Here is a 22,667-nt window from a genome sequence, read left to right as displayed (position 1 = left end):
AGTAGGGAAGTTTTTGAATGGTAATTTTACAAGTCATGAAAAAAAAAAAGCGACTGGATTGGAAGGAGAAATGAAACAACTTATCTGCCTTTTAGTCAACAAGAGGTTTTCCTTTTATTCTTCAAAAACAGCAACGGGCGTGTATCAAAAAGTGGAAAAAGAGCGCGAAAAGCCTTTACAAAAAAAAAACTCCAGTCTTGCCCCTCCCCATTTTCCCCCAAGAAAACAAAATGGCTGTCGCGGCAGAATTGTAAACAGTTTGCAAAACAAAACAACAGTCTTACAGCACTTTTCAACAGCGGATTTGCGATTTTCACAAGAAGGGTTTCACACTGTGGAATGTGGCGGTCATCTTTTATCGTTATTGTCATGGCGAGTTTGGTCACTTAGCTTGTCGCTTGTGCATAGTCGTAAGGCATCTTGTCTGTACAGCTTGCGTGCGAGCGTGGCCCTTTAAGACAGAGGTTCCTCGTCCTCCGTTTTCTTCTAATGACTAAAACCCTGAGAGCCTCAGAGCGGAAGAGTTTCAATGGATGTGTGAGGTGTATGGCTTCGGCTGCTTTGTGCTTGCAAAAACAAAAACGGGGTGATAGTCTGCGTGTGTGTCGCTTTGTGCGTGTGTTCGTTCCACTGCTTTATATTTCCAAGTACTGAGTGTGTGCGCGTGCAGGGCCGGCTCGAGCTAAACGTGCGTTTATGCGCTTACGGGATAAGTTGATTTTTCAACATTGCCTTCATTTCATACTGTAAGAGAATATCACGCAGTTTATGATGTAAAATAAAAACGGCGATTTCATGAGCGTTTTGCAACTCTCAGACGAGGCATGTGAGTAATTTGCTATTGCGATACCGAATTGAATAAACCCCAAGGAAGCAGCAGCTTGACCTTTCTCCCATTTTCCCTCCCGTTTGTTTCTCAAAGGCTCATGTAAAACATGCGCAACTTTCCTACTTTCAAAAGCGGTGCATTCGTCCAATTTTATTCGCTGATTTTAACATTCAGTGGTTGGGCAGTTCATCAAAATGTGCATTCCTTACATTGGTTACTGGCGATGAGGTGCACTTGCGTTTGAATTAGATTTTGGATTGAGAGGAAAAACCTCCAAAAAACAGCACAAGAAAATTGTAAATATGTGGAAGCGATAACAGAAGCGATACGCACATTTTTTGACTTCTATAATAACCGCCGACTTATTAGCTTTTTACCTGAATGTATTTTCATGTTGTTTCGGCCATTTCAGTTGAAATACTTTTCCTAAAAAAAAAAAAATCCTGATTTAAAATTTTGTTAATCGGGGACTAATTTTGTTTTCATACTACATTTAAAGTCCAACCACCGTCGTACGAGCCTCGTCGCTTATTTGATGATATTTTCATTTCAATGTACTCTTCTTTCCTTTGGACTTGAAATTAAAAGTCGATAGCGGTTATTCGTCTGAATATAATTCATATTGAGGGTGATTTTTCTTTTTTTTTTGTGGTGCCCGCCGCCCTCCGAAGCATCTGCCCATCTCGCCTGATGGGCAAGCCGGCCCTGTGCGTATGCCTTCAACTGCTTTGTGTTTCCAAAAAGTGGTTGTGAGAGAGAGTCGTGTGTATGAGAGTGCGTCTCTGTGCGAGTGTGTTTTTTTTTTTGTTTTTTGTTTTTTAGTATGGCTTTAACTGCTTTGTGCCCCCCCCCCAAACAATGTGCGCATGCGTGTGGCTTCAACTGGTTTGTGCTTCCAGGAGTGAGAGTGTGCGTGTTGCGTGGAGAAGAAGAAAAAGTAGTAGTAGTAGTAAACAGTCTGGGTTGGTCGAGAGGCAGCAAACGACTGGGCTTGTCACTTTTGGAGGAAGAATCAATACAAAAGTGACCCACGCATGCGTACATATACTGCATACGCGTCTTGTGTGAATACTCGGCATCAAATGGCACTTTAAATGTCTTCAGGAGTGACAAATAAATTAAAACAAAAAAAAAAGTTAAAAGGAAAGGAAATTACAGCAGGCGCCAAATGAGGTATCTACGTATTGCTCTATGTCAAAAAACAATTCAAATTAAATAAATTAAATAAAATCAGTGGTTTAGCGGAGGAGGAAGAAAAAGGGAAAAAAAATTATAATCAAACTCAACGGGATCAAGGCGCTCCCCCCAGTGTGTCTGCGTGTTCGCGTTCGCGTGTATGTGTGTCAAGAGGCGTCAGAATACTCCCCTTCCCTGAGGTTTGTCTTTGGAGAGGCTTGCGCTAGTGGTGGTGTTGGCGGCGGATCTGGGCTCGGGCTTTGTTCTCTGCTGCCCCAGCTGGCCTTGTTGAGGCCCATGTGTCCCAGCATGGTCTGGGACAGACGCGTGTCCGAGAAGCGAGACCACTCGGCGAACAGGGGCTCCGCCACATACGTCATGAACCCTGAAAAAAAGGCACAACCACTTTAAAAAATAAAAATAAAAAATACATATACATACACACACATTTTACCATGAGTGAATATATTAATTCATAAACAAATATCTGCAGTATATATATTTAACTCTGAAAATGGCCATTTTCAGACCCTTTTCAAGTCCAGTCAATATAAAATGAGGAGCTGGGATTAAATGTGTGGCGTCTGAAAAGACATCTCAATACGTCTTTGGGAGTGAATGAGTTGGGTTTTTTTTTAATGAAGATACGGCACATGGCTGTCATTTTACAACAGTCATAACGAGACCAAATCTGTGAAAAGGTTCTCATATACAGTATGCAAAATGAAAATAAAGAGAAAAACGTGTGCCAACCTACGAGGATAAAGGTCCTGATCCCACAAAGGTGATAAGCGCGACTTGAACCTAACATTCTTAACTATCGTACAAATTGTCAGCAAAATGGCATGGTTAGCCAAGTCATTTTTAGCTTGCTGTCACAATATCCCAAAAAAACTAAACAAAAAAAGCAGTCATTGTTTTAGCTTGCGGTCACAATATTTAAAAAGATAAAATAAAGTAAAATAAATCAGGAAAAAAAAGCTAAGTCATTTTTAACTTGCTGTCACAATATCCCCCCGCCCCCCCAAAAAAAGCAGTCATTTTTAGCTTGCTGTCATAATATCCAAAAATAAATAAATGAAATACTAACGTGCTTGATAAAAATGATTTCTTCTTCATGGTCATCCAGGTCATGGTAATTAAATCCCCGAATGTTTAATCAAGGCAAGTGGACTTTGTGTTTGGTAAATTGGTTGTGCTTTTTCTTGTTTCCCGAAAAGTTAAAAAAAATGACTAAAGCCAGCAATCAGGCTCATGGAATGTGAAAAATTAATACACAAAAATGTAAATCGCTAGCAGTAGAAGGGTGACAGGCGGTGAAGGTGTCCCTAATGAAGTGTCCCTCACCGATTTGAATGTTGCCCACTGTGTTCGTGGCTCTGTCACAAAGTGGGCTGACTTCCAGTTTGTGCTTCTTCTCAACGTCACCTGCGCAAAGCATATTTATAGATCAGGAAAATGCTGAAGATGCAACAAAAAAAAAAGGAGGCTTGGGAAGGCGTTCGCGTCATCTTTGAAACGGCGTCGACCTTGTTGGAAGAACTCCTCGGTGACTTTGTCACTCCACTGCTTGCTCAGCTCCCACGGCCTGCACGGGTTACAGATGTCGGCGCACTTCAGAGCCATCTGCCACGGAACAACCGCAAAACAAAGAGAATCATTGTTTTAAGGAGAATGAGCGCGAGGAGAAAAAGCAGGAATTTGTGAAAATCAAGTCCAAATATTGTCTTGACGTTTGTGAGAAACATTACGAAACGAAGGAAAATATATAAAAAATAAAAAAAAAGAAACAGCGAATTCAGGAATAAATTCAGGACATTGGGAGAAAAATAAAGTCTTAAAATAAAATTCAAAAATCTATGTAAAAAAATAAATCACATTTGCACGAGATTTAAGTCAGAACTTTTCAAGAACAAAAATCGCAAAAAAATTCAAAAACAGCTCCTAACTCAAGAAAATTGACTTGATTGTGGTAAGGAGAAAGAAGTAGCACCTGTAGCACAAAGTGTCGGTGGCTGGCGTTGCTCAAGCACAGGTTGCTCTGGTCCAAGTGCAGACGGAACCTGGACAGGTAGTCATTCTGTCTGCTGATGTCCGTGGCCAGGATCAACGAGCCCAAATCCCTCTCCAGGCTCAAGCTGAGGACGCACACGCGCACGGGCGTCAATCCAAGTCCAGCGAGAGAGATTACATCATCCTCATCATCATACGGCGATGTGAGCGGACCCGTCTTCGGCAGGCAGGTGGGAGAGGAGCCCCGTCTCTCTGAGCAGACCCACGGCAGACTTCCAGTGGTGATTCTCCAGAACTGAGGTATTCTGTGGACAACAAATACAAGTCCAAATTTAGAAATGTAACATTTCAGTCTGAGATTTATTTTTCATGACAAGAGGGGGAAAAAAAACTTATGAGAAAAACTAACGATTCAAGGTTAATATGTTCATGACGCTCTCTTGAGGTCATTTGAGGGTAGCTACAAAGAGAATCCGAGGTGCCGCGTCACCTTGTAGAGTGAAGCCAGATAGTGGTCAGTCTTGATGAGGAAAGGCTGGTTGACTCCAGGGTGGTCCAGGTCGTGAGTGGCGGCGGCCAGCAGGCCCAGCAAGATGTCGTACGACGTCAGAGACTTGGATAGCTGCGCTCAACACACACATACGCACACGTCAAGACCAAAGAACAAAAAAAAAAAAAAAAAATCCCAAAACTGTATAGAGATCAGGCAGTAAAAATTTGCAACAGTGCTACAATATATGGCGCGACACAGCGGTGAAAAATGTCATCGTGTGCCGAGCGCCTCACCGCGGGCTCCCGCAGGTAGCAGTACATGGCCTGCGTGACGTCGGCGGCGTGCACGGCGTTGTGGTAAGGGTTGTGGGCGTGATAGTCCTCCTGGACCAGGACCAGGAAGCGCCACAGCCGAACCACGTCCAGGCGGAACAGCTCCACCAGGCCGTACTGGTCCAGCAGGTGGAACGTCAGCGTGATCAGGCTGTTTCCTACGAGGGCGGAGAGCGTGATGGAAATCAAGAAATGCTTCGGTCGGTGCTGCTGTTTGAGTTTGCAAGACTACGACTGGGGCTCAACAAGTTCATGTCTTGTGTTTCAGTGTAATCCTAACATGAGAAGGATAAACTCGTTAAATAGCCATAACATGACAAGAAGAAAGTTGTAACACAAGACAAAATTTCACTTCAAAAAGTCAAAATGATAACAAAAAGAATATAATTTTGAGAAGAGTTTGAAGATTACAAGAATAAAGTCATGACTCTGCAAAAAAAGGTCACACCATTCTAAAATTTCTTTCAATTGTACAAAACACAAAAATGTTCCGTAATTGTTTTATTCGATCACATTTTGAGAACCTAAGCTAGCTAACTTGTCACCTGCCATAAGCCCGCGTGAAGCGAGGACATGAATTTGAATCTTTGACGTCAGCACCGTGGCTTTGAGTCCATCCATCTTTATTAAATATAAGGTTGACAAAAACTAGCCCTGAATAAAGAGAATTGTTAGCATCTCACGCTAGCCGCTAGCTAATATTTTGAAATCTTTTCAGAGGCAAAGACTTCTACGACTGACAGAGTGTTTGAACCGAAAGAGGGCCGAGTTAAGACATAAACAACCATATTTGGTTTTAAGATAGCCACTAGCTCGTTAACCTGTCACGTGCTCAAACGAGAGACTTACACAACTTTGGTGGCTCATTTCATTTTACACTGCCATCGTAATGCATCGGGCAACCTGAAGATGGCGCCATTTGGACATAAATGATGCCTGTGACGGTTGTACGTACCGTTTGTCAACCTGTCGAAGAGGAAAATGTCAAAATTCCAGTTGCCCACTTTCTCCAGCATGCACTGCAAAACAGGAATATCTCGTGTGAATATTACGTAGTGGTCATTTCCTTCGACATGTAGCCGTCGATGCCTCACTGAGGCAGTGGGCCTGCTGCATCTGCCATCTTTAATGTGGCAAATTCTGCCCGATAAGTAAATCTGCTTCCCAAATGCACACAAAAACTAATACAGTACACTTGATTTGAACCATTGCTGAATTACAGCCTTGTAAAAAGTTATGTTGGGATACTTTTATTTGAATTACCCAAAAAAATTTTAAAATGAAGACAAGACAATTTATGTACAATTTGAATGTGCCCCCCCCCTTTCGAAATGCAACACCAAATTATTGGAGCGAGACTCTGGATTGGCAAATACTTAAAAACAAATGAATCGGAATCAGATGTAAAAATAAAAAATGCGACAGGGACATGTCTACCTAAGACCAAGATTACTTTGCATCAATTAAAATGATCAGACAACATAACGTGCAAGCAAGGTGCAAATATTACCGCCGACAACTTGGGAGTCGCTACGAGCCAGATTTGGCATTGACTTCTTCGGGGGGGGGGGGGATTAACTAACCAAATTGTTTCAGCCCTCCCCATAACTTTGTTCAAGTCGCGATTGTTCTCTGGGTCACTCGATCTTACGCGGGCCTGTCCAGTGTAGTCCTCGTCGAGGATGGGGAGCGGGATCTGGTGGGCGGTCCCCCGCAGCAGGCGGGACGAGTGCAGGTACCTCTGGAGGCTGAGCAGCCGGCGCACCCTTCTCTCAGGGGTCGTGCCCACCGTTGCTTGCGATTCGCCGCCCAGACGCGCTTGCATATACAACACGCACACACGGGAAAAAAACACACACACACACACGTACACAAAAGTGACAGTTAACAAAAATTCATGACAACTATTAGCCTTTCCCTTTTTTTTTTTTTTTGGAGCGCAAGCTAGTCACATGACTTCCGCACTCGGCTCGGTGCTGACGAAGCCACCCACCAGTAAGCCTTTTTGTCTGGCCTTGCACTGCAGACCTGCTTTGTCAGTGCTCTCGCTCTCTCGCCCTTACACACACACACACGCACACAAAAGCAGCATGACTGAATAAACTGCGACTGCAAGCTGGAAACACAGCAGCGTGAGGAGCGCATACACACATACACACACACACACAATGCGTCTGTGTTGTGATGTCATTGACAAAGTGTAAGTGGGGACACACACACACACACACACACACACACACACACACACTCTCACACTCACACACACACACCATAACTTTGGGTTTATGTGAGGTAGTGTGTGAAGTGGTGGAGTGGAGGGGCGGCGGCGTTCGCGACGGAGGCCACATCGTACTCACTGTGAAGATTTCGGAAGTCGATGCACAGATACGGATGGGAGCTTCGGCGTTCCGGTTCAAATCCAACCTGACTTCTTACTCTCACATCTCCTGGAAGAAATTTGCACTTATTTCCCCAAGGCTCATGCAATCGCAGGACAAATGTGTGTAAGTGAGAGAGAGAGAGAGAGAGAGAAGGTGATTTAAATTATTTAAGTGTATTTGGGCTAAGGCGTGGATTGAGTCAGTGTCGAAAAAAATGTTCGGGATGTTCAAATCTTAGTTGTTTTTTTTTGCGGTGAATCGTGATTACTGGCGAAGATATGGCCTGTGTTTGTTTTGTGTGTAAAAATTTTTTTAATCCAAATGATCCAAGTTTTCTGATGAATCCTTTTCAGACGCACTTTTTGGGGGCCGTCAACAGAAGCCGGCGCCTGCGTCCTTGGGGCAGGTGCGCCTTTTTAGGAAAGACCGCTCGGTCATTTTCAAAATTAAGAAATAAACACTGTTTTAAAGCCGGCCGGGGCTGGAAAGCGGATCGGGAATCGGTTTGTGGCGACAAGCCGCCATTGTGGCGCTTTGAGGCTTGTGTATGTTGAAAAATGTTCTGCATGTGCAAACCACACACACATACACACGCACACGGAAGAGGACAGACAAGGAGCTGGGCATGCAATGTCATCACAACACAGAACCTGTGACGGTGATCCTCAGCCCAACTTTCGTATCACGAAATCAGAAAACAGGGCAGCTGAGCTTCACCACAACAGCAGCAGCCACAAGTGCTGAATCATTTCAAAAAAGGGGGGGTGTAAAACACGGCAGTGTGTGTTTCCAGCGTGGCACTTCTCATTTCATTGAAATTCTCATCATGCGTACACCAACACATACGCACCACACTCACACACACACTTCCCCCTGCAAAAAAAAAAAAAAGGTTGAAAAGTCTCAAAAACCCATAAAAGTCACAACGACACGTTTGCAGCGGCCATTTCCAAAGGTCCTTCAAAAACAACCTCGCCAGAGATCTGCTCCGATGGCTAGCGAATTTGAACCACGTACACAAGATGCCGAATCACCAAACACATCACGTTTTCATCATTGCATGTGGGTGATGTTTTTGGGTAGGCGGCATGTCTATCGTGAGAAGACACACAAAATAGTCTCAAGAACCCAAGCTTGAAAAGACACAAGAAGTCCGCCATTTTGGTTTGAAACTGCCATTTACGGTTCAAATTTTGAAAGAGATTTGCATTTCTTCTTGGACCTCAACAGTTTCATTTCGCAACAAGCAATTCGGCATGTCTATCATGAGTAGACCCACAAAAAAAGTTAGAGGAAGTCAGACTTTTTTTTTTTTTTGCTGGCATCCATCGTTGGGTCATTTTGTCAATTCCTGCCAAAGATGAATGACAGTGAGAAATTGTGTCAGTCTGCCACCAAATTTAAACCACAAACACGCCAAAACTGTGATGGGATTCATTGGCGCCCCCTGCAGGCAACCCCCCCCACTTGATTTTGACAGCCGACAATATTTCTGGAAGTGGTCATCGCAAAGGAACGCATGTCCAATCCGCGGCGTCACACGTGCGCGCCGTCAATCAGAACGATTCATACGGCTCGAGGCGAAGGATACACGCTTGCGCGAGTCCGTCCGCATGTGCTCGGCCCCGGGCACGTGCGCGCACTTGACGCCGTGATTAGGAGGCGTTGTGAGAGTCACGGGATCTGCATCAACCCCCCCCCCCCCCCCGCAATCGCAGCTGCAGTGCATTAATGGAGGGGGGGTTTGGATGTAGGTCATGTCATTCTCAGCGATGGCGGGATGACACTGGGCTATGTGAGCGTGCGGTGAATAGAACTCATCCACAAAGGCGGATGGCTTGCGCCTGTGACGTAAGGGGAGAAACCGCTGTTGTACTCGGCCGAGTGAAAGGATTAAAAAGAAAATGGGGGTTAAAAAAAGAATAATAATAATAAAAAACGCTCAAGCGTCTAACTCGGCTCAAAACAAAACACGCAGCAGCAGCTGTTGACTCGCAACGTCAACAACTGGAAGCCACTCGGGCTCGTGTGCGTGCGTGTCTTCTGTTCAGCAGCGGACACCAGATAGTGGATTTCCTCCAAATGACGCCATCCACTTCGTGCAAATAAACGCCTGACTCAGTGCGTCGGTAGTTTCACGGCGAATTCACGAGTCGAAGTAGAAGCCCCGCTACGGCCGGCTCAAACCAAAATGGCAGACTTGCTGTTCAATTTCAGGCTTGACTTTTTCCATGCGTCCTGTAAACACATCAGCCAAAATTTGTATGGAACTGGGGGCATTTTTCTGAAACCAAAATGGCAATTTTTAAACTGGTGGGTGGGGGTGATCTATTTTTTTTTTCATGACGGTCCGGGCCTCTTCCTCATGAAAGTTGTCCAGAAAATGGCGCCATCAAAGCAAAATGGGACAAATTACAGATCAATTTCAAGCATTGTTGCTTGAGACTTTGATACATCCTAATCGGCATGCCCACCAAATTTCATGTCAACAAAATGAAACGGGGGGGGGGGGGGGGTGCTTATTATACAGTCCAAATCAGGGGTGTCAAACTCATCTTTGTCGCGGGCCACATTGTATTTACGGTTTCCCTTGGAGGGTCGTTATGTATTTTGGGAAACCATCTAAATGTTGAATCCCCCTCCACATATTGCATACACCGCGCACAACCAATTGATGAATACCTAATTTTCAAATCAGAAGTCAAGAATAATGACTGCTCTTGTGAATTACATGTGACAGTTTGAAATTTTGGTTCAGACTTTAGCAAGCATCATGGAAGCTTGATTTGCTTTTGCGGGCCACATAAAATGATGCGGCGGGCCAGATCTGGCCCCCGGGCCTCGACTTTCTCAATTGTTCCCAAGACATAACACCACTACCTCCACCGAGGCCATGATTTTGATGGCCCTTTCATAAACATAGATGGAAATACTCCCAAATCAGATCATGAGCACAAGCAGTCTTAATGCAAGGAGGCCAGAACTGATTTTTGTCTTCCTATTGCAGACTCGTCAACCATTTTAATCCCGTTTCAAACCGGCTTCCCAATGTCAACACACCAAGATGAAGAGATAAATGCTGATTTTGATTTCATTGGAAGGGTGTGCCACCTCTCCAGCTTGACATTTCGAAAATGGTACAAAATGGACGCGGTCCAGCCCATCGGAAGTTTGGGGGTGGGCCACCTTGAAGTGCGTCGCGTCGTGGAAACCACTTACCTAGCATGCGAATGTACAGCGCCGTCTGGTCCGAGCTGTCGTACGAGATGGCCCCGCGTCTCTGCGTAAACACACATAAACAAGAGATAACGCTTGTAAAGTGACACTTTGTAAAGTTTTAGAGCGCAATAGCCGGGCTGGGGCAGGTGGCGCAATGTTGCGAAACTTGGATTTCGTCGTACCTACGTGTCTGTGTGTGTGTGTGGGTGTGTGTGTGAGAGAGAGTGTACATAAACACTGATAAACGCAACGCCAACACCGTATCATCCAGTCGATACCGCGCTCACGCCGCTGTTATCAGTTGGGAGACCAAACGTGAGGTGCATGTGTGCCAGCTGTGTACACACACACACACACACACACGCGCGCGCGCACAGTTTGGCATTTTTGTGTCCCTACCATTGAAACTAAACTAAAATATCCACATGTCCAAAGAATATATGCCTGCGAGTACTGTTATATGTTGTCTGTCTACATGTTGCTGCACCGTTTGTGTTCAAAGAGCTGTGGCTTCACGTGTTATAGCACCGCCAAATAGATGCTGATCGTTCGGCTGCCTTTGTTGGTTTTTTTTGTTTTTTGTTTTTAATAGCAATTAGTGAGCAGATTTTAATTCGTTTTAACCCTTTCATGCACAAATAATGATAACCTGTAACCTGATAACACGGTAAGCTGTCCACTGTAGTGACCGCTGTACCTGAAAGGGTTCAACGAGGGCCCAAGGGGGTCCAATTTCGCCAAGTTGTCCATAAAAAAAAAAAAAAAAGGTTAAACGCAATGTTGTGCTGCTTTACATTATATTTTTTTTTCCCCCTCTGTGTTCGAATCTGAATCGCAGCAACGTTTGTAGCCAAAGAGTGTCTTCCTCCGGATACCTTCCTGAAACTTTCTGTTCCCTTTCAACAACCTCATCTCGTGCGTCACAGCTGAAAAGAAAAGATATTTTCTCGTCGGTCGGAGCCGGCGCGCTGCTGTTGACCTCGCCACGGGAACACGCCGCCCGACATGGACGGCTGCCGAGTCGCATGTGCGGCGTGGCTCAGCGGGGGAGTCACGAGAGTCACGAGCCCACTTGCGGCGGACGTAACTGTGACGAGCGAGCGTGTGTTTGCTCTGTCAACACACACCTGCTGTGGGGAATTGTTTGGGGCGGGGGGGGGGGGGGGGGGTTGTCTGCACTCGCTCTTCTCCGTGCTCTCAACACGGCCTGGGCGGCCATCCAGGCGCGACCGGCCGCCTGCGGGGCTCCCCCGAGGCTGGGGTTTCCTTTTCCACAAAAAGCCGGCATTACTGGACGTCTACCTCGCCGGCGCCCGGCCGTTTGGCTGCTGACTGACTGAGTTTGAGAGTCAGGTTTCCAAAAGCCCCATTCACATTTACAGCCGGCTCTTCCGGATCAAAAGCTAGCAACAGTGCGGGTCACTTTTAGAAGTTTGCAATGTGTTCAAAGGGGGTTTGAGCGGCAAAATTATTATTAAAAATATGTAAAAAGTCGATTTTCAGATCCTGTTGGAAGGGTATTCAACGTGACTGTCGCGGAAAGCCAATTTTGTGGAAGCCGCTGGTTTGAAATTGCGTCGTTTTGCGTGTTTGAATCGGTCCAAAAGCGAACAATTGAAAACATTAACATTCGAAAACTGGTCTCAAAAGGATGGATTTTTTTTTTATTGTTTTTGTTGTTTTTTTCAAGGGCGGCACTTGTCGCAACCCACCAGAAATCATACTTCAAATATTGCTTTGTTTTGGAATTTCGTCACAGTCAACTAGAGCATGAAAACGCTTCAAAAGAAATCTTGACATTTTCAGGACAACGCCAGAATTGTCACGTACGTTCCAAAACGCAAGTGAATGAAATCCCAATTTGTTTTTTTTTTTACATAATTTTGGGACCAGAAACTTGAAAAAAAATGAATAAAGAGGGTGCAATTTTTTTGAAATGGACTTCTGAACACTAGTGTAGCTTTTCACATCCCGTATTTTTTGCACTATAAGGCGCACCTAAAAACATTCAATTTTCTCAAAAGCCTTATAATCCAACGCGCCTTATATATGGATCACGATTCGGATTTCTTGGACGTAGTGTTTTAAATGTTTTATAAAGCGCTTTGTTACAGCTGCAGCGCTTGTGAAGGCTCTATATAAATTGTATTGCATTGCATCCCCTTTACCGTAGCTCCATCTAGTGGATGCATAACGCAACCATTATTGCAGCTTCTATTCTATGCGCCCTATAATGCGGTGCGCCCTATATTCAAAAACCGCTTTAAAATAGGCCACTCATTGAAGGTGCGCCGTAGAATCCGTAGCGCCTTATAGTGCGGAAAATACGGTACATAAAAAACTTCAAGCATTTAACAGTTACTACCAACACAAACACACTTTGCTTGTCCACTTATTACCTCAAGTCTTGAGGATTGCCAAAAGTCTCTTTCACACACTCACAAACACACACACACACACCAGACAGTGCATGTCCTCTGAGGTCACATCTCTAGTCGATTCAAAGCTGATATTTCACAAGTGAGCAAACAGCTCGACGCAGGGTTGGGTCGTCTGCAAAAAGCTGCATTTCAGTGTCAACAGGCCGCAGTATTTACACACTCCCCCGGCCCTCGGCGTGAACCATATAGATTGTTTCCAAGCACGCGCTAACTACACAATGTGTGTTTCATTATTCGATTTTTTTTAGCGAAACGTAGAGTGTGTTAAAAGATGGTTTCGTGCACATTGAGCAGACACCGTTCTGCATTTCAAAGTCACATCGGCGCATATTTTAATTAAAGGGCGGGTATGCAAAACAAACAACGCGCATCAACGCGCCGTTGTTTGGACAAGGCGGCCCTGTGTGGTCATACTTAAATTGTGGTCACACAAAGGTGTGGCTCCACCGAGGTGCCGATGCACTCGCTGGGGATGTCATCGAAACGTGCAAGCTCGGTTGTGCGGGAAACGAAAACCTTAAAAGGCGATGGCTTTTTATGGCTGGTTCAACACGGGGGAGATTTATACAAGTGAATAGTAAAACCCTTCGGTGGTGTTTTCGGTATCGGCGGAGCTGAACAGGGTCCTCGCTGGATTGGTCAACAAATCATGGAAACGTCGTCTTGTGATGTCACGTGTGTTCAAGTATCGTACCGAGAGTTTTATGTGTGATGCTTGCGTGCTTTTCTCTTTGTTTGGCATCAATACCATTTGCCCTACGGCCTCTGGCGTGGAATGAGGCGGGATTAAAAATTCTCCCCATCTGCCAAGCAAATGACCTCCTTTCACTTGGAGAGGGAGTGGGTAGGAGTGAAGGCGGGTGGGGAGGGGGGGTTCCGGGTGAGGTGAGGGGATCCAATGAGAACGAAAAATTGGCGGGACTACGATGGAATGAGGTCATTATAAATATGACCGCGTCCGACGCCGATCGATTTGGTTGTGACATTTGAACAAGAGAAGCAGGCCTTCCTTCCGTGTAGCATTTTGTTTTTTAGACCCCTCCCTTTATTTGAACGATGATTTTCTGGTTCTCTCCGTTTAACGGTTTCAGGAACGAGTTGGAGGCGCGCATGGAGTCTGATTGTTCGTCCGAAAAAGTGACGGTAGTTCTTTTGTGGCAGTTTCCATTTCCCTGTTTGGATGCCGTGTTGTGAATGAAATTCCGACATAACAGATGCTGACCGGAACTACATTGCCGCCCTCCCCACCCCAAACACGCAGCACGGTTTTCTTTCCAAGAACAGCCGAGGGTGAAGCTACAGTATATGCCGTCAGAACTACTATTGACCGAAGCAGGAAATTTTTGATTGATGACGCAGATAAGCGCCATCAAACTTTGTCCAAAATCTGAACGCACCACAAGACAACAAGCCGTCATGGCAAATCGAAGCACACGAGGAAGCGGTCAAGCTAACACCGTGTCCAGTAAATATTCTTCCTTTGACATCTTTTGGTGTGTTCTACGTTTGTCTTGATGCCTGGCGTTGCATAAAGATGGTCTGTGACTGCGGCGGTTGAGAACGGACTCATTTCTCCGTATCGCTTGCAGTGCACTCCTAACATAATAAGCATGTCCATTGTCCCCCACCCCCACCCGCTCCCCTGTGCAATTCCATGAAAAGCTCATTTAAACGTGGCTCTGTTTCTTATCTCGGCTCAGCCTCTGCGCCTGGGGTTGCGATACTCAAGTTTAGGAGGTCACAGATGGAGGGGGGGTGGGGGGGGGGTAGATGTGAGAGTCAGGGTCACAAAAGCTCTGACGGCGCAAGTTACCCGTTTGACTGTTACAGTTTGAGCCAAGATTATCGTCACGGATGTGAACGCAAACAACCCCGTTGCAGCCCAAAAAAAAAAGACGATGCGAGTTACTGATCAGGAACATTTTGTATTTCATGCGAAACCAGCACAGCAAATTAGTGGCGGTTACGTCAGGCAAGCCTAACTGGATCTTCCATTCAGTCGGAAGCAGATCCGGATGATTTGATGTTACTGGCGTGCACCGCAAGATATGAGACACACAAGCATGGCGAGCAAGTCGTTTTGCACATCTTGCTTCACAGTTGTGGAGTTGCGGGGCGGAGGTGGGGGGGGCAAAAGCTCTGTTGGCAGGGGCCAATATCAGCAACCGGCAAGATGAACGAGTTGCTCCACAATCGGAACAGCTTGGAGGCCTTCGCAAACAAACTCCCAGTTCATCACAACATTGCGACACAATGCACTTCTCGATGTCCTTTCAGGGCCAGTCGACCGTTACGGTGCCCCTGTTGTGGAATTCTCACACTTCCTTCAAGAGGACAGGTGTTTCTCACAGTGAGTCAACAAACAGAACAAGACAGCGGGTTATCCCTTTGACGGATACCGAAAGCAGCAAAAGCGGGTCAAAGTCAGTTGCAGACGCAGAAGGCTTACGACCTCTTGCAGCACATTCCAGTAACTCGGTGCTAAGCCTCAACCGAGGGTCGATTGGGACTAGACCAGCGTGTGTGCACGTGTTAGTATGAAAAATAAATCAATAAAGGCATGCCCTAGTTGGAATGTACTTGTTGCGAGAGTGTTTTACGAGATCGACTCGCTCGGTTCGGGGAGAGACTGCCGTCGGCTGAATTGGTCCCCGTGCTCGAGGTAAAGGGCGACCTATCCGGTTTTGTTTTTTCACTTGAAACCGGTGGATAAAGTGCCATAAACTGCCTTTTATGTCGGGTTTTTTTTTTACCAGCGGTCCGTGAAGGCACCCCCGGTGAGGTCGCGTGGAGGGGTTGGGGGGTGGGAGGGCCGCTTGTCTACTCTGCAAAGGAATTTCATTCATTTTCAACAATCACCCCCAGGCTCTAATTGCTTCCTGGGGTCAACTTTGTCTTAGCCTCCAAAAGAAGGCCCGGCAACTATTTGGAGGTTAAATCCACACACACACGCACAAAGAGGCAAATAAATATGATCGTGTCCGTCAGATCTATGTTGATACGTGGAGTCGCCTTCTCATGGCCGACTGCGCTCGACACAAAAACAGAACGGTCATGTGATAAGAGCCCCCCCCCTCGCAGATGGGGGGGGGGGGGGGACACAACTAGAAAGAAGGCCAGTGTCTTGTGTCCAAATGAAGGCAGGATGCGAGGACTCACTCCCGTTTGTTTACCAAATACTACACGCTCCTGCTTGGTGACAAACAAGGCCGCAGACTGCGGGACTGTCCGAGGGAATTTTCACAGAAAACCTCGAGCTGGCAGCACGGGGGTTAAAAAAAAAGAGAGGAGGGGCCTTTGAGGACACTTGTGAAACACTTGGCTCCTTTAGCATTCTTACCACATCCTGAACAGACGTCAATGCGAGGGCGCTGCACAAACGCACACGGCCTTATCGCCGCAGTTTAAATCAACAAAATATGCCCCCCCCCCACCCCATACAGCCACAGCTTATCATTTACACGCACAGAAAACTGCCATAGTGTGGCTACGGAGAGAGCGGCGCTATCTGCCGCTCTTACGCACGAGCTTATCGCTCCGTGTGTCTAAACATCTCCGATGAGTCCGTTTTAGGCCGGAGACCAGCGCGGCTTCGGGCGATGATGGCGGCGATCGGGCCGGCCGGCTACGATATGGCAGATAGCCGAAGGGCGTTTCCGCGGTCCAAGCGACTGACCTCCGTTATCTCGCCAATGCCACGTGACCTCCGTGTCATCATCATCTGATCATTGATCTTTCTATCTGGCTGTGTCAAAAGTCGGCGGTTCTCCCGGCGCTATCTGGCAGTGCGTCATTTGTACCCAGTGCTCTATCATAAATTTTTAGGCGTCCAAATTTTGAGTCGCGCGACTTCAGTGTAGTCGAGACGGCGACTAAAATTCCCAACGAATAGCTTCCAACAGTAATAGTCATTCCCGCAGAACATAGCGAACATATGCCGGCGAGTGATGTACTTTCGTATTAAGGTGCGCCCACATTTTTTTGGTCAGCCTCGAGGCCAGGAAAAGGTCAAATTTTTTGAAGGTTTCTAATTATGGGAACATCGACGCCAGGGGTGTCAAACTCATTTTTGTCGCGGGCCACTTTGGAGTTACATCTTCCCTCGGAGGGCCGTGATGACGAAAACGGAATTAACGTTTCATCATCACACCGTATCATTACTTGTACACCAAAAAAAAAAAAAGATGGCTTCCTAGTTTTGAAATCAGTCAACTATTAGTTTGTTCGATTATTGTTCAAGTGAGTGTCAACAGGGGAGCAAAATTATGACAAAATCTCAACATTATTTATGACACATTTTGGCATTTCGGTACGGATTTTAGTTAGCCTCATGGAAGTTGACACCCCAGATTTGTTTTAGCGGGCCACATAAAATGACATGGCGAGGCGAAACTGGGCCCCGGGCCTCGAGTTTGACACCTGTGCACTTCAATTAGGAGTGACAGTCCAAAAAAAAACAGGTTAAAGTGTTTTGCTTAAGCCTAAACTTTCAAAGTACGGGGGAGGGGTGAAATTTGTTTCGAAGAAAATGTTTTTATGTGGTTGCCCGTTGCAGGTTGGGGGGCAGGTCTTAGACCGTATACCAGGGGTGTAAAACTCATTTTTGTCGCGGGCCACGTTGTAGTTAGGGTTTGCCTTGGAGGGCCGTTATGAATTTTGGGAAACCATCTAAATGTTTAATCCCCTCCACATATTACAAACACAGCGCCCAACAAATTGATGAATAACGAGTTTTAAAACCAGAAATCAAGAATAACGACCGTCATTGTGGATTACATGTGACAATTTGACATTTTGGTTCAGACTTTAGCAAGCATCACGGAACTTGACATGCTTGCTTTGCTTTCGTGGGCCGCATCAAATGATGTGGCGGGTCTGATCTGGCCCCCGGGCCTTGACTTTGACAACTGTGCCGTATACCCCGAGACATTTTAGTTTAGTGGCACGCGATGAGCTTTTCAAACGATGTGGCTTGGCTCATGAGCTGCCAAACACCGAGCGGCAGAAACACACCAGCGCAACACAAGAGAAGGCTCAAAGCGCTTCGAGTAATGTCAGCATACTATTTCAGTAGCTGATGCAGCGATTGGCATCCCGCCTACACCATGCCCCCGTGGTGGAAACGCTAGCCAGGTCAGGGGTTTAGGGTTCCGTGTCGTACCGCGGGCGAGCTGAACTGAATGGCGGCATTCGGTATACTAAAAAAGGGCTTTTTGTATTTTCTGGAAGCCGAACTCTGAAAGGAAGCCACACGGCGGTGAGATCGCGGCTATGCGGAACCACGAGGATACGAAAGCAGTGAAAAAGGATCCGTTCCTAAAATGTATGAATGTGTGAGATGGGAGGCGTGTGACTCCTTGCGGCACACTTGCGGTCCCTTTCCATTTCGGTCTTCGTTCCATGAAAAATAAAATAAAAAATGCTCGCCGGAACTTTTAGTCATCCTTCATATCACCTCAAGGAAGCAAGACTTTCAGCAGTAACGGATAAATGAGGCCTTTTGTTATGCGGCGCGAAGCCTCTTCCTCCTCCGCCGCATTTTTCCTTACAACCCGTTTGCAAGCATTCCCACAGAGCGACGTATTTACCCGAGAATCGCGCACGTCTTTAACCCGCCTTGGCCCTGTGTGTACAAGAGGGATTGTCGTCATCAGCGGAGGCAAAGAGAAGAAGAAGGTGGCGATGGGGAGCGAGAGTAAGAAACAGAGAGCCTGTGTGCGAGTGCAACAAAATAGACGAAAAGAAAAAAAAAAAAAGACGGAAGAGACTCTCGGGCCATCTGCGAGTCTGGCAATTGGCCAAACCACTGCCCGCAGTGCCGAGGCACATGCCCGACAGCACTGGTTCGACCATGCCAGGCCCCGGCCCGGCCCCGCTTCCACAAACAACAGGCCTGCGGGACCGCGTGTTAAAAAAACACAGCGCGGCCGCAAAGAGTACACGCGCACCTCTGGCGGTGGCAAACACGAGCTTAGAACACGGGATTTGTGGATGTGGAACTGCTCCACGTATGGAGTTGGTAGACGGAGCAAAGTTTTCGAGCGAGGTTGCTTTCAGATCCGGCTTGGGACTTTTTACAAAACGGACACACTCCAATCAGACGGGTTTCCGCGAAGCGGTAAAGTTCAGTTGGGCTCAAGTTGCCGCTGCACGATTCTGAGCTTGCTTTCCCATCGCCGGGTTAGAATGACCCCCGGTTTCCACAAAGTGGTAACACCTCGACCGTAACTTAGAACGCACAAGTCACGTATTCAAAAGCGAAACCGTATTTTCAAAGTGGCACGATTCAGTTCCGTTTGTGATGACGCAGTTCTCGGCTTCAAAGCCGTATCTGTTTTACATTTCGATTGCGGATGTATTTTCATTCATTTTTCGAATGCAAAACAAAACAAAAAAAACGGTTCATTATTTTAGGATGATTTACAACGGGAAACACCAACGTATGTGTGCCACAACAACCATGTTCGTACCGGCACAGTTTAGTTTGTCAAAGAATGGCTCAGTAAAATCCCAATACGGCTTTCATTTTCTTCAAAAATAATCCGGTCAGTTATTTTCAGACTTGGACAAATGGACACACGAAATCACGTTTCGAGATGGTGAGTAACGGCTTGTCAGTAGCCTACAACGGACACGCCAAAAAACGTGCAGTGAAACCAAACCTGCCAAAACATTTCCAACGTGGTAAAATTCAGTTCACTTTGCCACTAAACTGTTCAGAGTGTATATTCTTGATTTGTTACTTTTTACAAATGGACACCAATAAAAATGTGCTGAAAAACAAACAGCAAGTGGTCCACATCGGTGTCGCCACAGTTCAGTTTTTACAGCTTTGCAGTTTCCAAAGCTATTTCTGTCATTGCATATGACAATGACATACATTTTTCATCCATGCGTTAGGACCCTCGGCACCCCTTTTGGCACCCCGAACAACAAGCCTGTGTTTCCACTTGCGCAAAGTACGCACAGCTGCAGTTTGTGACAGCGGCCGTTCCGATCAGTTACTTGACGATAAAAACTTGGGGGCAAACTGCCTGGTGGAAGGAAATAAGACGTTTAATCCATTTTTGGGGGGTTCCCTTTAACTTCCAACCGATTTGAACCTTACTGCCGTTCTCCCAACGGACAGGACAGGCCAAGCCAATTGCTCCAAACCACCAAGCGCCCCAATGACAGGGAGCTCCATTGATAGCGTGGACTATAGACTTAAAGAAAGGCCCCCCTGTGACAGCGGGCTAGCTTCAAAGCAGACACACATGGGTGCATATGTAGGGCGGGGTGGTGCGCAAAGCGCTCATAGTCCACTTGGGCAAAGAGGGGTTCTCCAGGGGTCAGCCGGTGACTTCATGCTTCATAAAGATGTCCGACAGTGAAACACAGCGCAAAAGCAGGAGAGTCGGCTCTTGAGTAGATGAAAGAAAGAAAACCACTGACAGAACTATAAACATTGGCCCCCTAACTACGCTTGCCTTTGAAGCATTTTATGGACTGTGGGTATTTTAGGAACCCTAAACACAACCACCCTTTTGACCCCAAACTCACTGAGAAGAACCCTGAGACAAAAAAAAAAAAAGTTTCACTGACTAACATGGAATTCACAAAAACTGAAAGGGAGCAGGTACAAGCGTGACTTATTTTGTTTCTGCCAATGTGTCAAAGGGATGTTGACATAAATAACAAGTGCAGCGGTGTTGGCGTGTTCCCGCTGATAGATGTAGCAAAATTGCAAAACGAGGCCTTTATCTGTGCCTAACACGTGCATGGCGAACCGAAAAAAAATGGGAGTGTCGTCAAAAAGCGACAAGACAATGTGTGAGAGCGTCGCAGGTGTTTGTAGAGCTGAGACACCCAGCAACTACCTGCAAATGCCTATGGGCCTATTTGGTAGACGCTGCTTTCTAAGGACTTGGAAATTAGTGTACACAATTAAAGGGATGGCTATACAATGAATGAAAAAGGGGGTGGAGCAACACAAGTGCAAAGAGCGTGTTGTCCTGTGATAAGCTTTGAAATCCAAGGGACCCAAACAACAAGGAGTTGGATGCTGTTTGCAAGGCCTTGTGAATCATTATGGCCAGGTTGGCTACATAAGGAGTGAAAAGAGTGTTTGGCTACATAATGAGTGGAAAAAGTGCATGATTACCTGCAAAAGCTGTCAACGTTTGGGGACCTCGAAAAATTTAAAGTTGCTCATAAGGCCGTAGGATTGAACGCATGTATTTGAAGGTGGCTACACAACGAGTGAAAGGAAAGTTGGGCTACACAATGAGTGAAAAGAGTGTGTGAAGCGTCCATACCTGTCTAGGATCTGGCATTCTGAAGAGCAACGAGCTGGATGCTACTTTTTAAGGTCTAGAAAACTAACACAACCATTTTGTGGGTGGCTATACAATGAGTAATAATTGCGGGGCAACACAATGAGTGGAAAAGAGAATGCTGACATTCATAAATCTGGTATTAGGGGAGCCTGGACAGTTATTTGCTGATTTTTAATGCCTACGGAATTAAGCAAAGATTTGGGAGGGTGGCTCCACAAAGAGCAAAAATGAGTGGAAGGATACACAATGAGTGGAAAAGAACATTTTCCTGGGATTAACTATCTGGATGCTCCTTTTTAAGGCCACGGAAATGGGCGCAACCATTTGGGGGTAAGATAGACAATGAGTGACAAGGGAGTGCATGGCTACACAATGAGTAGAAAGGGAGTGTGATTACCTGTGAAAGCTGCCTGGGGTCTGGGGCCCCAAAGAGTGAGGAACTGGAGCTGAAACTGATGGCTCCCCTGCGGCTCAGGACGTGCTTGGGAACTGGCCTGTCCAGAGGCAACACCGGTAGCTGATAGCATACTTCCATTGAATAATCGGGGAGATAACAAAGAAATACTTGTAAAAAATAAAAAATATATATATAGCAACCAAAGAAATGTCAATAATATGATGTGCTGTCCAGGTTTCAAGTGTTTCTGTTCATTGTGGGCCACTCTGGCACAACTTCCATTGGGGGAAAAAACACCATTTGAGCTCCTTTGGTGTCATTGTGATGCCAATAAAGACATAGATTACAAACAAAAACCTCAAGGAGAGCCTTTCCTCCTCGTTCTGCTCAAATCCAGGCCCGGGGACCCAACAGACAACGAGACCTTGTCATTTTCGGGGTCTTTATGAAGACGCTTCCTCATTTTTTGTGCCCCCCCCCCCACCTTTTCCTCCTCCCTCCTTTTCAAAGCAAAAACGAAGGTCCTCTGCTTTTTGAGCTCCGCATGTTAACGGACAATAACAGCCACAACAGCAACAAAAAAGCTCACTTCCACCCCCGAACAAAAATGGAGCTTCGACGTCTCACGTCGACAAATCGCCGCCGAGGGGAGAGCCCAAGTCCGGGTGATGAGAGCTCGACAAACCGCCGTGGCGTGGTGGTGCTGGTTGTTGGCAATGGAGTGGGGGGTGTCTTCTTCTATTCCCCTCGGCCTCACTTGCTCATTCTCGGTTCCGTCCGGGTTCAACACGTCGCTAGCTCCTTTTGACGACAAAAGTGGCAACCGGGCTCGAAGAAGAGGAAGGGGGAACCCCGGCGTTCTTGCCCTTAGCTCGTCCGCTGCGTTCCCGGTGGCTTGTCAAGACGAATCATGGCCATGGATACAAACAGTTATTTCGGCTTAAAGAAAAAAGAGAAACAAAAAGCACCGTTTATTTTACGCTTCAGATTCAAAATGGACATTAACGGTCTCCCGGCTGCTGTTTCCTTAAAGGGCGACACCACCTGCCAGAGATGGTGCTGTTGTGG

The 22,667-nt window shown here is 46.3% G+C and overlaps 1 protein-coding gene across 3 annotated transcripts; it reads right to left on the bottom strand.

Moving 5' to 3' along the window:
• Positions 1 to 89: 89 nt before the first annotated feature.
• Positions 90 to 22,667, bottom strand: pde7a (phosphodiesterase 7A). Of its 3 annotated transcripts, none has more exons than XM_086101845.1 (12): positions 21,600 to 22,667; positions 10,444 to 10,504; positions 7,201 to 7,290; positions 6,495 to 6,661; positions 5,799 to 5,862; positions 4,805 to 5,001; positions 4,509 to 4,640; positions 4,232 to 4,323; positions 3,999 to 4,143; positions 3,535 to 3,631; positions 3,353 to 3,433; positions 90 to 2,390 (listed from the first exon to the last, which is right to left on the bottom strand). In XM_086101845.1, the coding sequence occupies exons 1-12, from the start codon at positions 21,735 to 21,737 to the stop codon at positions 2,173 to 2,175; spliced, it is 1,482 nt and encodes a 493-aa protein (XP_085957971.1). In that variant the 5' UTR covers positions 21,738 to 22,667; the 3' UTR covers positions 90 to 2,172. The 3 variants fall into 3 exon arrangements, with proteins under 3 accessions (XP_085957971.1, XP_085957973.1, XP_085957974.1); XM_086101847.1 differs by having other exon boundaries at positions 7,201 to 7,287; XM_086101848.1 differs by lacking the exon at positions 7,201 to 7,290.

The sequence above is a fragment of the Hippocampus guttulatus genome, chromosome 21 (assembly GCF_054856545.1).
Source record: "Hippocampus guttulatus isolate MCC_2025c chromosome 21, RoL_Hgut_1.0, whole genome shotgun sequence".
Taxonomy (NCBI): Eukaryota; Metazoa; Chordata; class Actinopteri; order Syngnathiformes; family Syngnathidae; genus Hippocampus; species Hippocampus guttulatus.
Note: the sequence above shows the minus strand (reverse complement) of the source record. Positions and strands in the feature narration are given on the sequence as shown.

What these genes read in the sequence shown, in the direction of transcription:
- pde7a (XM_086101845.1), bottom strand. Translation starts at nt 21,737, where the DNA reads ATGGAAGTATGCTATCAGCTACCGGTGTTGCCTCTGGACAGGCCAGTT. An exon ending in CTTCGACAGGTTGACAAACG is followed by an intron (nt 5,002 to 5,798) that starts GTACGTACAACC and finishes CCGCCCTCGTAG; the next exon opens with GAAACAGCCTGATCACGCTG. An exon ending in CGAGGAGTTCTTCCAACAAG is followed by an intron (nt 3,434 to 3,534) that starts GTCGACGCCGTT and finishes TGCTTTGCGCAG; the next exon opens with GTGACGTTGAGAAGAAGCAC.